This window comes from Miscanthus floridulus, chromosome 17, assembly GCF_019320115.1.
Source record: "Miscanthus floridulus cultivar M001 chromosome 17, ASM1932011v1, whole genome shotgun sequence".
NCBI lineage: Eukaryota > Viridiplantae > Streptophyta > Magnoliopsida > Poales > Poaceae > Miscanthus > Miscanthus floridulus.
This window is the reverse complement of record NC_089596.1, coordinates 19196792-19211098: the sequence shown is the minus strand read 5'-3', so window position 1 is coordinate 19211098 and position 14307 is coordinate 19196792. Positions and strand designations below refer to the sequence as shown.

The following is a 14307-nucleotide window of genomic DNA, read 5'->3' as shown; positions in this document are numbered from 1 at the left end:
CATGTGGCTTGATGTAGTGAACATTTGTGGTTTGATGTGTGGACTCATGTGCCGATTTGATGTGTGGACTGTATGCCAGTTTGATGTGGTGATACTCTGTTAGTGGTTCGCTGCTAACGTGTGAAATATTAATTATTGTTATTTGATTGCCAGGCTAAATAGTTACATAGTCAATCTATGCAGTAGTGATTATCTTGAATTATTTCTATGACGAATTGATTGTACTCCACGTGGTAGAACCAGGACAGGCCATGTGATCAAATAAAAATGCGATACGTGGACGAACCAGTGCATGACACGCGCAATAGCCAGGACTCGACATGTGGGCTAATAAAATCCGATACGTGGAAGGAAGTCGTGAAGCCATGTGGCCAAATAAAAATACAAAACATGGACAGACAGTGTCGTGGCACGTTGTCGAATAAGAAACAGCCACATGGACCAATAAAAATACAACACATGGTCCAATGAAGAAGTGACACATGATCCAACCACAATATGACATGTGTGCTAATATCAAACTGACATGTGGAACAATAGGGACCTGACACTTGGTCCATTAAGAACCTGATATGTGCAAGAACTAGAGATTGCCACATTGTGTAATAAAAAGGTCACATGTACCTAAACCATCTCCAATGCAACCGGCTATACCATGTACACATGGGTTATAGCATGTACACATGGAAAGCATCTCCAATGGAAGCTCCCACCAGCATGATAGCCCCCTGCCATGCATGCCAAAACAATTCTATGACGATCTATTTTTTGTCACAGAACAAGACACTTCTATGATGATTTTGTCAGATTCATCATAGATGTGCAAGTGTGATGTGACTTCTATGACAAATCATTTTTCATCATAAATTCATCATAAAACTAAAATTTTAACGAATTTAGCTCCTTCAGTGATAAAATCTATTCGTCATAGAAGTGGATATTTCTAGTAGTGTATTGGGCCTTGGACGATGGGGTACATTGTTTGTTGGGCTAACCTAGAAATAAGAAAAACGGTAAAATATAGGACATTTCCGCATGATGTAAATACGAGTGGGATAGAGCCCAGTCCGTTTCTGTTCTGGTCCTGGCTACCCATATCCCATCTCATTTTTGGATTTTTTTCGACATGGAAACAAATAGGTGAAATATAGAAAGCGGTTCAGGTCGGGACATGATTTAACACATCCATTTTCAACTCTAGTAGTAGACTAAACGAGCCGACAACCAAAAACAATTGTTATGTTCATCCTGCATGTATTCATTCTATCAACCACACATTAAGGTACTACATGTAGTAAGTCTGCCCAGCTTGGTTTGGCTTGTAGGAGCGAGCCAGGCTCTCCTCGTCCTCAAAACCAATCACACCCTTGGTGCATGGTTTGGTGCCTCACCTTAATAATATTGGCTTTGGGAATACTATAGATATCTTCGTATTTGATGTTTAATACACTTTTATCTATTATTGATAGAAGCTTGTAATTACTAATGTTATGCTTTCGTAGCCACTATTTCTGGGTTGCTAATCACCCTTTTGTCAATAGAAGGTTGTCTTTTAACCTCTTTCTTCTTTACCATGTGTTTCTAGAGTTGCTTTTAGATTTGTACACAAGATTTGAATCGATTGTTTTGAGTGGAAAGATTAGAGGGCATGATTGAAAAGAGGGGATAGGATGTCGGTGGGGGTGACATTGTCATCCTCGGTGGCCCCGAGGGGAAGAGGCGCACCATCGGTGAGATGGATGCCCAAGTCCCCCATGAGAGATCACGAGACTCCCTAATGTCAAAGAGAGTTCGAATCCAAGTGAGGTCCCCATGTCAACCTCTCAAAGGGGAGAGGGCCAAGTGGAGGGGCGAGACCGCACCAAGTGGCTCATTGTCATCCATGGAAATTTTGGAGCCGGGTTAGGGATGAGCTTTTTGAGATCTAGAATCCAAAACACGAGCGAGGGAGAAGACAAGATTTAGGATTTCTGGGACAATTCTGGTTCTTTCCCAACTCAAAGTCGACCTCAAGCGGAGCTAGGGGCCTTAAGCAATGGGCAACAACGATGATAGGGGTTATAGCATGTGTGGAGCGAGCGATAGAGTGCGACGCCTAGTGTAAGGGGGCAACACTAATAGGTTAGGGTGGGTGATAGCGCTAGGCTAGTTGGGCTGCCTATTAGGCCTCGGACGATGGGGTTACATTGTTTGTTGGGCTAACCTAGAAATTAGACAAATGGATAACATATAGGACATTTATGAATCATGTAAATCTGAGATTTTTGCAATTCCGCCATTATTTGGAAACTAGATTCGCTAGAGTGCCATCCCTCAAACTAGATTTGCTACTTGCCAATATGAAATGGATGTAAGCCGCTAGAATGGATTTTGGGGAGTTTGGAAGTCATTTAATTCCTGGGAGAAAAGCTAACCCCAGTTTCCACTTGTGGGCCTCTTGTTTTCTTCCGTCTGTAGGTTCGACTGGAGGAATGGAACACACTTTAAAATGGATTGGCCCATGGTCTTCTTTCTCCTCTAGTCATTCCCTCCTCCCTCCCAACACAACCAAGAGTAGCCTCATCCCCAACGCCGGCAGCCTTGCCTTCCACGCCTCAACCCCCCCTACGCTCGCTGGTGGCATCGCCCCCACGCTTCGCCCTCTCCCGCACTGGTGTGGCACCAGTCCTCACCCAAGCATCATAGTACATGTTGCCGCCCAAGCACCTCCCCTGGCCACCAAGGTGCCCACCACACCATCGCACGCTACCTATGGCATCCCGATGAGGAGGTCCACTGCTGGTGCAAGCCATCAATGGAAGGAAGCAGCAGCTCGATGGCGGCCATCTAGAGGACTAGTAATGAAGTCCTTCTCCCTCTTGCTCTTTGTTACAAATGCAATTGTGGACTTGGGCAGCAACAGTGTGGGGCTATGGGGCGACTCCAGCCCAGGGTGGCTCGGGCATCGGCAGAGTTCCCGAGTAGCCAGGCACCTGGCCATTGCACAATCTTCCCTTCTAATGTGGCAGTGAGAACTAGGCCAAGTTGGGTGCTCATCAGTTGGATCTGTTCTTGTTCCTCCTCCGTGATCGGAGTGGATAGCATAAGTCTTGAGACCGCCATCTGGTAGACGGACATAGTATTCCTAAGCCCGAGAGGGACTCATGCTAGGCATGGACCACGATTGAACCATGGCTTAGAAGCCAGCTCAAAAACCTAGTCATGTCTGAGTAGGACTCGAACTGCTTGAGGTGTTTCCGCGTCTAAGTAGGACTAGAAATAAAAAATTTAGCAAATTTTTTGGTGAGATCCTCAGGCGCGTCGTGTCAAGGAGTCGGAGGAGCTTAATTTGTGAAGTCTCCATGGGGCGACCTTGGAGCATGCCGGGGTAAGCTACCATGAAGGTCCTAGAACCAAAGGTGAACGTCGATCCCCCCGAGAACGTGTTGTTGATCTTAAGGTTGATCAAGCTTTCGATCATGTTTTTGTCAAAAGCCCCTAGTTAGCGCGCCAGCTGTCAGTGTCTAATGAACGACAACCTTTTTGTGGGGTTAATCGGATCGAGGATTGGTGGGCTTCGGCGTAAGCTAAACTCGATGGTGAACGCGAGACAACGATTTATACTGGTTCAGGCCGCTAAATAGCGTAATGTTGTCAAATTGGGAAATAGAACATGTGTTTTACCATGTCCCATGTCACCCTTGTTTCTACATTCACATAGTCACCAAATCTTGCGGAATTGATTAGAATTAATCCCTATGATTATGGTGGATGTCATTTATATTGCCATTTAAGCATACTTGATGGTATGAAAAAAGGAGTTTTCATGACCATCAACAACACATTTAAGTATCGCACTATCGTTAAAATAATTGTATGAAGAATATACTCCAAGCACAGATGAATGTAATTATTGAACTCAAAAGCATTTTATTCACTAGGCAAAATATAAGCAATAATATGCAAATATTGAACACACTATAGATTAATTTAGTTTCTTCCTCAAATGTACCAACCTATAGCCATTTGAATAGTTTTTTATGTGGAACAATGTGGGTGTCTATCATGATTCTAACTCAGTTTTCACATTAACATTATTTATGTGGTACAATGCACCAGATAGACTTGTATGCATACATGTAAAATATCAAGGGGTTAATTGCACTTTGTACACTTTATAATCACATAGAAGGATAGAATGGCATAGAAATGAGAAAAAAACTCAATCCATGTTGATATAGATATAGATATATAGATATAGCTATAGATATAGATATATAGATGGAGACAGAGGGAGAGGAAGAGAGAAAGATGCTTGTAGCTAAAGTCAAAAGTTGACTTCCAGTCACAAGCTTCTAGTATATTGGGACATCAGATAGAAACAAAACTAATAAATGACAATCACAACGAAAGATATGCATATATGATTTGATCAATTCACATTCATTTATTTATTAGAAACACATTAATAAGGCATTTGGTTAGTAAAGTAATGTGAGTAAAAATTATTGCAGACACAATGCTTTATAACCACTAAAGATGGAGTCAACTGATAGTAGCAAATTGAGACATTACTATCCGTCCAACCTGTGTGTTCGAGAATAGTGGTATGGCCAATGCACATCCTAGGTGTTGCATTCGTTTTATTAAATGCGAGAGAAAAATGTGTGATGCTTAAACATTGTCTGGTAGATATAGATATAGATATATACATGGAGATAGAGGGAGAGGGAGAGAGAAAGAGGCTTGTACCTAAAGTCAAAAGTTGACTTCCAGTCTCAAGCTTCTAGTATATTTGGACATTAGATAGAAATAAAACTAATAAATGTCAATCACAAGGAAAGATATGCATAGATTTGATCAATGCACATTCATTTATTTATTAGAAACACATTAGGCATTTGGTTATACATAAAGTAATGTCATTAAAAATTGCAGACACAACGCTTTGTAACCACTAGAGATGGAGTCAACTGATAGTAGCAAATTGAGACATTAGTGTCCTTCCAACCTGTGTGCTCGAGAATAGTGGTATGGCCTATGCACATCCTTGGTATTGCATTCATTTTATCAAACTTTAGTGAAAAATGTGTGATGCGCAAACATTGTCTGCTTATGAACAAGAGTTACACTTTGAAGCATGGCCTCGAGATCAAGTTAGGTTTTCAAAAAATAAGCAGCTAACCAACGAGCCTAAATTGCACAACCAATATTGATTTGCGTTGAAAGACCTTTTATTGTCAAATTAGATTTCTTTAGTGAAACTAGTCATTATGTTACTATGAATTAGTTTTACGTGTCATGTGTCCTTGGTCATTCATCTGAGCAATTGAAGTACGTCAACTACAAAATTAGTGTATCACTGAGAAATGAATTCAGATGCTAAATATCTTTAGGATTATGATTTAAAAAAAATCTTGTTTGACTATATATAAAACTTTATTGTACAATAAATTGAAACCAATACTAAAAGATTCACCATAAGGCCTATAAATACTTGGCCTTGTGCTTGCCATTTTCTCTATCCCTGCATTGTGTTCCATCAATTAACTTGTTGTGTAGTACTCAACCCTCACTACCCATGGATCCCAACTTCAATGGTGTGTGGAGCGCCTCCGAAATAGATATGGTGAAGTCATTCATCGCTAGTCACAACACCAACAACACCTACACAAATGACACAAACAAGAAGCAAAGTGACATTGTTGATGAGCTCCAAGAAAGGTTCTCAGGCAAAGAGAAGCATCAGGTAATTCAATTATATGTTCATCTAGTAGATGAGATGAATACAATGCAGAGCAACAACCAACAAGTTGTGGTGAGCAATGCTCTTGTGAATGATAACTTTGGGACGCCAACAGAGGATACAAACATGGACAACATGTTTCATGGTTATATACTAGATGATGTGGAGGCCATGAAGATGGTAGAGGAACCACCGCACAAGCTGAATATTGTTCCTAAGAAAAGGAGGCAAAACCCAGTGATAGCTTGGACTCAAGATGAGCACAAGTAATTCATTTCTGCTCTGTTTTTTTGAAATGTTTGTTACATATTTAGTGTTAATTTTTTGTACAAGTAATAAGCTAGTGGTGTACTCCTTCCGTCGCCAAATAAATCAATTCCTGAAATCTGTGCCAGTCAAAAAAATTTAAGTTTAACTAACTTTATAGCAAAAAGTAACAACATCTATGGCATAAAATGAGCACCTTGTGAAAATATATTTTATGCTAAATCTAATGATACTAATTTGATACCATAAATCTTAATTTATTCTAGACATTCAGTCAAAGTTTAAAAAGTTTGACTTAAGACAACTTCATGAATCTATTTATTCAGGGATAGAGTAAGTATAGTATTTCATATCATGAGGCATTGAGATTTTGTTTTCATCAATATTGAGCGTATGAACAAGATATATGTTATCATCTAACTTGTTAATTCTAAACCATATATATATGCAGGAATTTCCTCCGTGGCCTAGAAGTGTTTGGTCGTGGTAGCTGGAAGAACATATCTAGATACTTTGTCCCCACAAGGACGCCAATCCAGATCTGCAGCCATGCACAGAAGTATTTCCATAGGAAGGAGTGCACCACTAGGAAACAACGCTTCACCATCAATGATGTTGGCCTCTATGACATAGAGCCACGGGTGCAAAAGAACTCTTCTAGTTTGGAGGCTCTCGCCTTCGGTCGCAGTGCTTACAACACAAATTATTATGACTTTGAGGGACAACACACTGTCTTGAACAAACTCGCACATGCTAGCCAGGAGAGCAGTAGACAAGTTGCCACCTGGACTAGAGGTCAGCACATAATAGGTAGTTCATTCATAGATCCAACTACGGTGCAGACTAACTCTCTTGGATGGGAAGCGCTCGCCTTCACTAGCAGTGCTAACAACATAAACTATTATGAGTTTGATGGACAATATGATGCCATGAACAACCTCGCTTGTGCTAACCAGGCAAGCAATAACCAAGTAGCCACTTGGACTAGAGGTCAACAGACAACAACTAGTCCTTCTGTAGCTCCAATGACGGTGCAGAATACTTCACCTAGCTAGGAGGTGCTTTCTTTCGCCGGCGCTGCTTACAACACAAACTATTATGACTTTGATGGACAACAAGTTGCCTTGAACAACATCACCAAGGGGCAACCATGGTGAGCAACAAAGTATTTACCTAGACAAGAGATCAGTTGACAACAACCAGTTCTCTTCTGTAGTTTTAGTGATGGAGTTATCTATAATTTAATATCAAAAGGTGGATGTAAAACTATGCTGGTTGAAGACAATACATGGTGTTAAGTGCTGTACTATTTCTGTATGGGCTACATAGAAACAATTTCACTGCTAGAACATACTATCATGTGTTCTTGCCATATCTATGTTTGTTTAATTTGTTTGTATGCGTTAAACATATTTTTGATGTCCTCTTGTTCTTTATTCTTTATTCTGTATATCAACTATATCTAAATGAACAGTTCAATAATAAGTTTGATTTCTTTGTTAGAGATAATTTTTCGTAAAAGTTTCATCGCTTCATCAAAGATAAGGTTTTCAAAGAAATCTTGGCAGGGCTCTGGCTCCTCCAAAAACAGCTCCGGCTCTGGCTCCTCTGAAAAAGTGGCTCCTTTGAAGAAGCTGAAGCCGTTCTGAAAAACGTTTGGTGAAACGGCTCCTTCTGTTTGTCTGGAAGGGGTGAAAGATGGTAAATGTCTATAATACCCTTATTATTTTCTTTCTTTCTTGTGTCCATAGTGTCCCTAATTATTTAACTTGGTTGTGCATACTAACTAATCATACTATTGGTCATGATTAAAGTAAACCATATTTTAAGATTCCTTTAAGGAAGAAATGGGGGTAAATGACAAAACGTTTTGGGCCAAGCCCATACGGCATGCAGCGCTCCCTCTCCTTTCAACAAAGCCACCGCGTGATTCTCACCAAAAAAAAAAAGCAAAGCCACCGTGTTTCTCTCTTAGAAAAAAACAAAGCCACCGCGTAACCCTTCTGTGCCACCGCGTCGCCCTGTTGTGCGCTCGCACAGGCCACCGCCGCCCATGGCGCGCTCGCATCGGCGCTGGCGCTACTACTCGCTGTCTCCCACGCCGCACACACCCTCTCCGACGCCGCCGCCCGCCGCTCTCCTACGCTGCCCCAGTGCCGCTTGCTCGCGCAACTCAGTTGCCTGAACCACCGCCCGCATGCATGCTTCGCTCCAATGGTGACGCGCCGTGCCAGGGTCGCCTCTGCGAGGAGAGAAGGCCAGAAAGGCACCAGCGTCTTTGCTTCCGCCTGCCTCAGGCAACTATGAGGGCCGGCAGAGCTCGCTTAGGTGCCTCTTCGAAGGCAATGAGGCCACCGCGGCGCCCGCCAAGCGTGGCCACGGCGGAGCAGAGGCCCACACGAAGGAGCTCCACTGCAGACGCAGCCTACCAGGGCTGTCTCTATAGTTTTAGAGGCTCTTGGGCAAGCGGGATCGTAAGGGCCCATTAAACTAAACTTTTAATATGACAATTAAAGTATATAGTACAAAAGGTTAATTTGCAGCGCATGTTTGTTCATAAAAGATACAACGATAGTACAACTAAGAACAAAAAGAACAATGAAATAACTATTACGATTCTCTCAAATAAAACAATAATACTTCAGTGCTTTGTAAAATACCACCTTCGGGTATTTCTTGATGAAAAATGTTTAAGAACAATATCAAATAGGAAAAGACGCTGACCTTCAAAACTCTCATGGATTATCGTGCTGAATATATAAACCTTCAATACTTTATTATAATATATATATATATATATATATATATATATATATATATATATATATATATATATATATATATATATATATATATATATATATATATATAGAGAGAGAGAGAGAGAGAGAGAGAGAGAGAGAGAGAGACACCCACACACACTCATGGCCCCCCTCCTGCCGTCCTCCAAGAGACGGCCCTGAGCCTACCCTGGTTGTGGTCGGCCTCCCTATGGCGAGTGTGGCCGGTGTACGATGAAGCACGAAGGTTATTTCTATGACCCATGTTTGTGATTAATATGATTGTAATTGCAAACATTCATTAGAAATGCAAAGAAGATAGGTGTGTACGTGTCCATATTGCAACTACAGTCTATAGGTTCTCTTGGTGTTTATTTGAATGCAGATTGATTGAGAGAGAGATGATAAAACTGTGATTTTGCTGGTCACTTAAACCTTTATACATCTTAATATACAAACTTCAACAGGTATATTATAGAGTTGTACCAGTAATTTTATCGTATGGCTTATCTTAATCTATGGGAAAAAATATATTCCATGCTCTACTACTCTCACATGTATAAAGCGTGTATTGCACTGCAGGACAATGATAAGTAAGGCCACGTTTAGTTCTCCCAATTTCCTGAATTTTGCACTATGCAAAAAGAAGATTTTCCGTCATATCAAACTTGCGGTATATGCATGAAGTACTAAATATAGACGAAATCAAAAACTAATTGCACAGTTTGATTGTACTTTGCGAGACGAACGTTTTGAGCCTAATTAGTCAATGTTTGGACAATTATTACCAAATACAAACGAAATACTACAGTACGCTACAGTGCGCTTGCATTCAGGCGGCGCCAACTCTGGCCTGAACTAAACGCGGCCTAAATATATTGTATGTGCAATCACCAGCACTTGTGCCTTCATTAATCGTCTCAGAAGTTATTCATTTTAGATGTAAGACATCCATCCTTTATGTTTGACATATGTATAAATTATATACATTAGTAAATACGTAGTACGCTGAAGGTAGGTTTTTTTTTTTGAAAGGTAGATTAGCATACATGGTGCAGGGAGCAGCAGCAATGCCTAGAGAATATCTTGTGTCTCCACTCTCCACAGTTAACAAAATGCAGATTGGCATACAGAAGGGTATGCCACGAATGAAAAGGACTGAGAAAGAAACGGCGCTTATCACGATGGCATTTTATCGAACAGAACACCATGTGAGCAGCGGGCATGGCCAACGGCGAGCCGGCGACGGCAAAGAGTCTCCGTCGTGTCCACCGGCCCTGCCCATCTTCCAGCAGTCGAGCCCACTCTGCTACTCGGCGTCCAACGGCCCGCTAGCGGCAACCATCGCCCGCGTCGGCCGAACAATAGCGCATCGGGAAATAGAGGTGGGCTCTCAGGCCCATTGACTCCGGCGGCCGTGCGCGACTGCCGGGGAATGGAATCGTGGCCCCACGCGTTGTGGGCTGTGGCAGCGGCTTCCGCTGGCAGCTGTCTGTGGCAGCAACATCAAGCACGCGCCTCACCAACGAGCTACTCCCTATGGCTGGCACACGCTAGGATTCGGCGTAGATTATTGCAGCCGGAAGCTATAGGCTTTTCGCTGAACTTATCAACCGGCTTATCTGATAAAATCTATAGTATTTTTCTCATAACAAAACAGTTTCAGCCGACTTTAATACCAGCCGAATAGACCTGTAAGCATAGCACGCCTGAGTTCGCCGGCTTCGCACGTTAGAACCACGTGACTACCAGCGTGTGGCCGTGCCCACCTCCTCCGGCCTCCTGCAGGCTGCAGCAGCTCACAAATGACGAGACCAGCTGGGTGTTCGGCCACGGTACGTGCTGGACATGACATGGAGTTCTCCGACGTCAACAACGACAACCATCTTGGCGTCAACGTTTCCTGCGGAGTACGTACGTCGTCGATGTCGCTCTAGCCAGCGGGAAGCTCATGCAGGGAGGATGTTCGGATGAAATGCCCATGCCAAAATCAGACGTGCAGTACAACCAAACACGTATAGATTACTACGGGCGTAGCCTATGCTCGATAACTCTCAGTGCAATGCAAGTCTTGTACGAGTAACCAATCAGGCTCTTATTGCTGGGCCAACACAGGGAGCCAGGCCATTGTTGTACCAACATAACTAACGGCCCTATCACTGATCGATGATACATGATACAACATATTACCCAACGCGCAACGCGCACCCCCATGTACATATTCCCCGCAGCGTAAACATGCTGCCAGGACACATATACACTGCACGCATATGACCCACGTGTCAACGTACGTGCATAGCTGGACTGGTCGTGGTCCCGCCACGTCATCACCACACGTGCATAGCCATGTACAGAAATATCAAGAAAAAAAATCAGAAGGAACAATCCTTACATGAACTATACATGGTCGTGCGCATCCATCTAACACCTTAAAGAGAGTTTTGTTAGATACTTTGGGACCATCTAGGAGTGGATCCAGTGGAGTTTCATTAGGTTTCTTGTAGTAATGGTGTGAACGGAGAGGGACAGAGAGGGAGAGGAAGAGCTAGGGTTAGTCACTGACCATCCATTGAGTAGGGGATCCGGCCATCAGGTTCATCGGTGAAGTTCTGCGCTAGGCAGCGACGGTCGGAGAAGAGAGAGCGACGCAGTGAAGACCGTGGTGGCGCAGTGCAGTGCCGGCGGCGGTGCTTCCCGTCACTGGCTGCGCCCCTCTGTTAGATCGGAGTAGGGTTTCTAGGTGGGGCGTACGGCTCAGGCGAACCTCGTACAGAGAGCCGCCGGCCCTCACCTCTATTTAATGCGCAGTGTGACGGGGGCCCGCCAGCTATAGATGGACTGGGCGCCCTCGATCAGGGCGCGAGGTCAAGGCCCAAGTGGCCGTTGGGCCACTATGGTTGGGAGATCAAACCAACATTCTCCCCCTTGATCTCAACTCATACTTTAACTTTAAACTTTGACTTTAATCCCTTTCACTTTTATTTGTTCCATCACATATTAGTGCATAGAGCATACTTCATCGTCATGGTCAATCGCCGATAGATTTAACAGCTACAATACACGTCTCTGTTCTGAAACAGATTCTTTAACTTTGGGCCCTTTATTGTCCGGAAATCATAGGCTATACTATAAACCCATGTCGACCGTGTGTTCTCTAAACACACTGGGTGGTCAGCCTTTTGTACGTGGATCCGCAAGCACTTGCTTGTTACTTTTATGTTCAATACTTTTAGTATGATTCCGGACTTTCTCCTTCACAACATATAACTTTAACGTCAATGTGTTTGGTAGCACACTAGACCCGTTGTTATAGGAGCGAACTACTTAAATGGTTATTGCTGTTGTATACCATTATCAATTCCAGGTGTAAGTTCTTTTAACCATTTCGTCTGTCCTTAAGCCTCATAACAAGCTTTACTGTGGGTATACATCTATGATGACACCACAACTGTTTCTTTGGAGCTTTTCCACAATAAAACTCTAACTGCAAGTGTTAGCTACTATGTGGGTTTCACTAAACATCATGCCAAAATTTAATATTTGTACCCATAACTATTTGAGAGTACTTATTCTTTCTTACTCACCATGAAGCCTATAAATCTTTGCACAATTGCAAAATATTCTTAACTCCATTCTAGTGATCTATATCTGGACTGGACTTCTGCTAAAACATCCCGGATACATGAACTATGTCAGGGTAAGTTCTTACTTATAAGCACTTATTAAGCTTCCAACAGCTGAAGCATATAGGACGTCCTTTCGATCGATCTCACATTCGTTCTTGGAACACTGAAAGTTCCGAAAACTATTACCCTAGACTATAGGAACAGGCGCAGGTATATTCACATATATACTTTATTTCTTTAGAATATTCTCTAAGTATACACTTGAGATAGTTCTAATACCTCTTTTTCCTTTTGTCTCGGTAAGTTCCAATTTCTGGAACGAATGACGCTTTACCAAGACCATTCTCATTGAAACTTGAGGACAAGAACTGCTTCTTCTCCAACAGTAGATTAACACTTCTACTAGCGAGCAAGGTGCTACCCACATGCAGGATTAGGAAAATGAATTTCCCATGTTTAAAACTTTGCATAAATGCAATTGTCCTCTACATTCTCTTTAAAACCCAAACTTTCTTATTGTACTGTCAAACTTCAAGTACCACTGTCTTGAAGCTTGCTTTAATCCATAAATGAATTTCTTCAGGCAATATCCCTTACATTCTTTTCCTTCCATGACAAAACCTTTTGAGTTATGCCATATAAACTTTTCCATACAAATCCTCGTTGAGGAAAGTGTCTTTATATCTTTCTAATGTAACTGTAAATCGTAATGTGCCACTAACACCATTATGATTCTAAAAGAATCCTTGCATGCTGATTATAATCTATTCCTTCTCTTTGTGTAAATTATTTCACCACAAGTGGCGCTTTATAGCTTTCAATATTCTCTTTTGATATCTTTCTATATTCCCTTTGGAGTCATCTTTGTCTTGTAGACCCATTACAGCCTACTGTTTTGGATCTATTGGGAATTTCTTCTAAGTCCCAAACATCGTTGGTATTTATCGATTTTATTTCATCTTTCTTTACTTCTTGTCATTTAGACGTGTGAACGCCTCTCGTGGCCTTTTCAAATGAGGTGGAATTACCCTCTATTTGAATTTCTTTCTTAACATTGACTACTTAGTCACCAGAAATATCTGATTTTCTTATTCTTTGAGACCTACTAGAGCCTCATGGCACTTCTTTCATATGGGGCTATTGTTGCTCTTTATTGCCAAAAGGCAAATGTTCTATAGCCTCCTGTATCACAAGATCCTTGTTTACTTATTCATCTTCTTTAAGAGCTAACGTCAGGTGTTGTATATGTCATACAACATCAACATGTATTAAGCAATTTATTGCTCTAAAACATTGTAGTGGATATATAATCCCACTTCTATTCAAGCTTTAGGTATCTACATACCAAGCTCCCCCAGATTACTTCATCTTCTGTAAAGATGGTGTATCTTCAAATTTCTTATTTTTGGTTTAATCTGCTAAAAACTCATATGGTGCGTTTAGCACCGCCTTGATAACTCTGAACTCGTCCAGTATAAATACTAGCCGACTATGCTATCTTTCTATCAGAACTGTAAAAGGTCCAGGAATTTAGCTATTTCTTTACTTTAGGGGTATCGTTATTATGACCGTCTTACTCCCTCAACGATCGCATTCATCTTTTATAGATCACTTTTACCTTCAATGCATAGTATGCATTGCATTATCTGAAGTATGGGGAAGTATCTTTCTTAATTGTCTTTCTTAATTAATCTTACATTTCTCCCCCTCGAAATATGGTATGAACTTTTCTACCACAATTTCAAAACATTCTGAACTCTTGTGAATGAGAAAACTTTGATTACTTACTTCATCCACATGATTACATCATGCAAACAAAATTCGTATGGGAGTACATTTCCCTCATTTCACTTCAAAACTCAACATAGTCTATTATTTTCAATACTTCTGCAAGTCACGCTTGCATATC

The 14307-nt window shown here is 41.7% G+C and overlaps 1 protein-coding gene across 1 annotated transcript; it reads left to right on the top strand.

The window, feature by feature from the left end:
* Positions 1-5560: 5560 nt before the first annotated feature.
* LOC136515345 (transcription factor MYB1R1-like) lies at positions 5561-8299 on the top strand. The gene is made up of 4 exons (XM_066508964.1): positions 5561-5652; positions 5800-5991; positions 6444-6948; positions 8033-8299. Exons 1-4 carry the CDS (start codon positions 5561-5563, stop codon positions 8297-8299), a joined length of 1056 nt encoding a protein of 351 aa, XP_066365061.1.
* The last annotated feature ends 6008 nt before the right edge of the window (positions 8300-14307 follow it).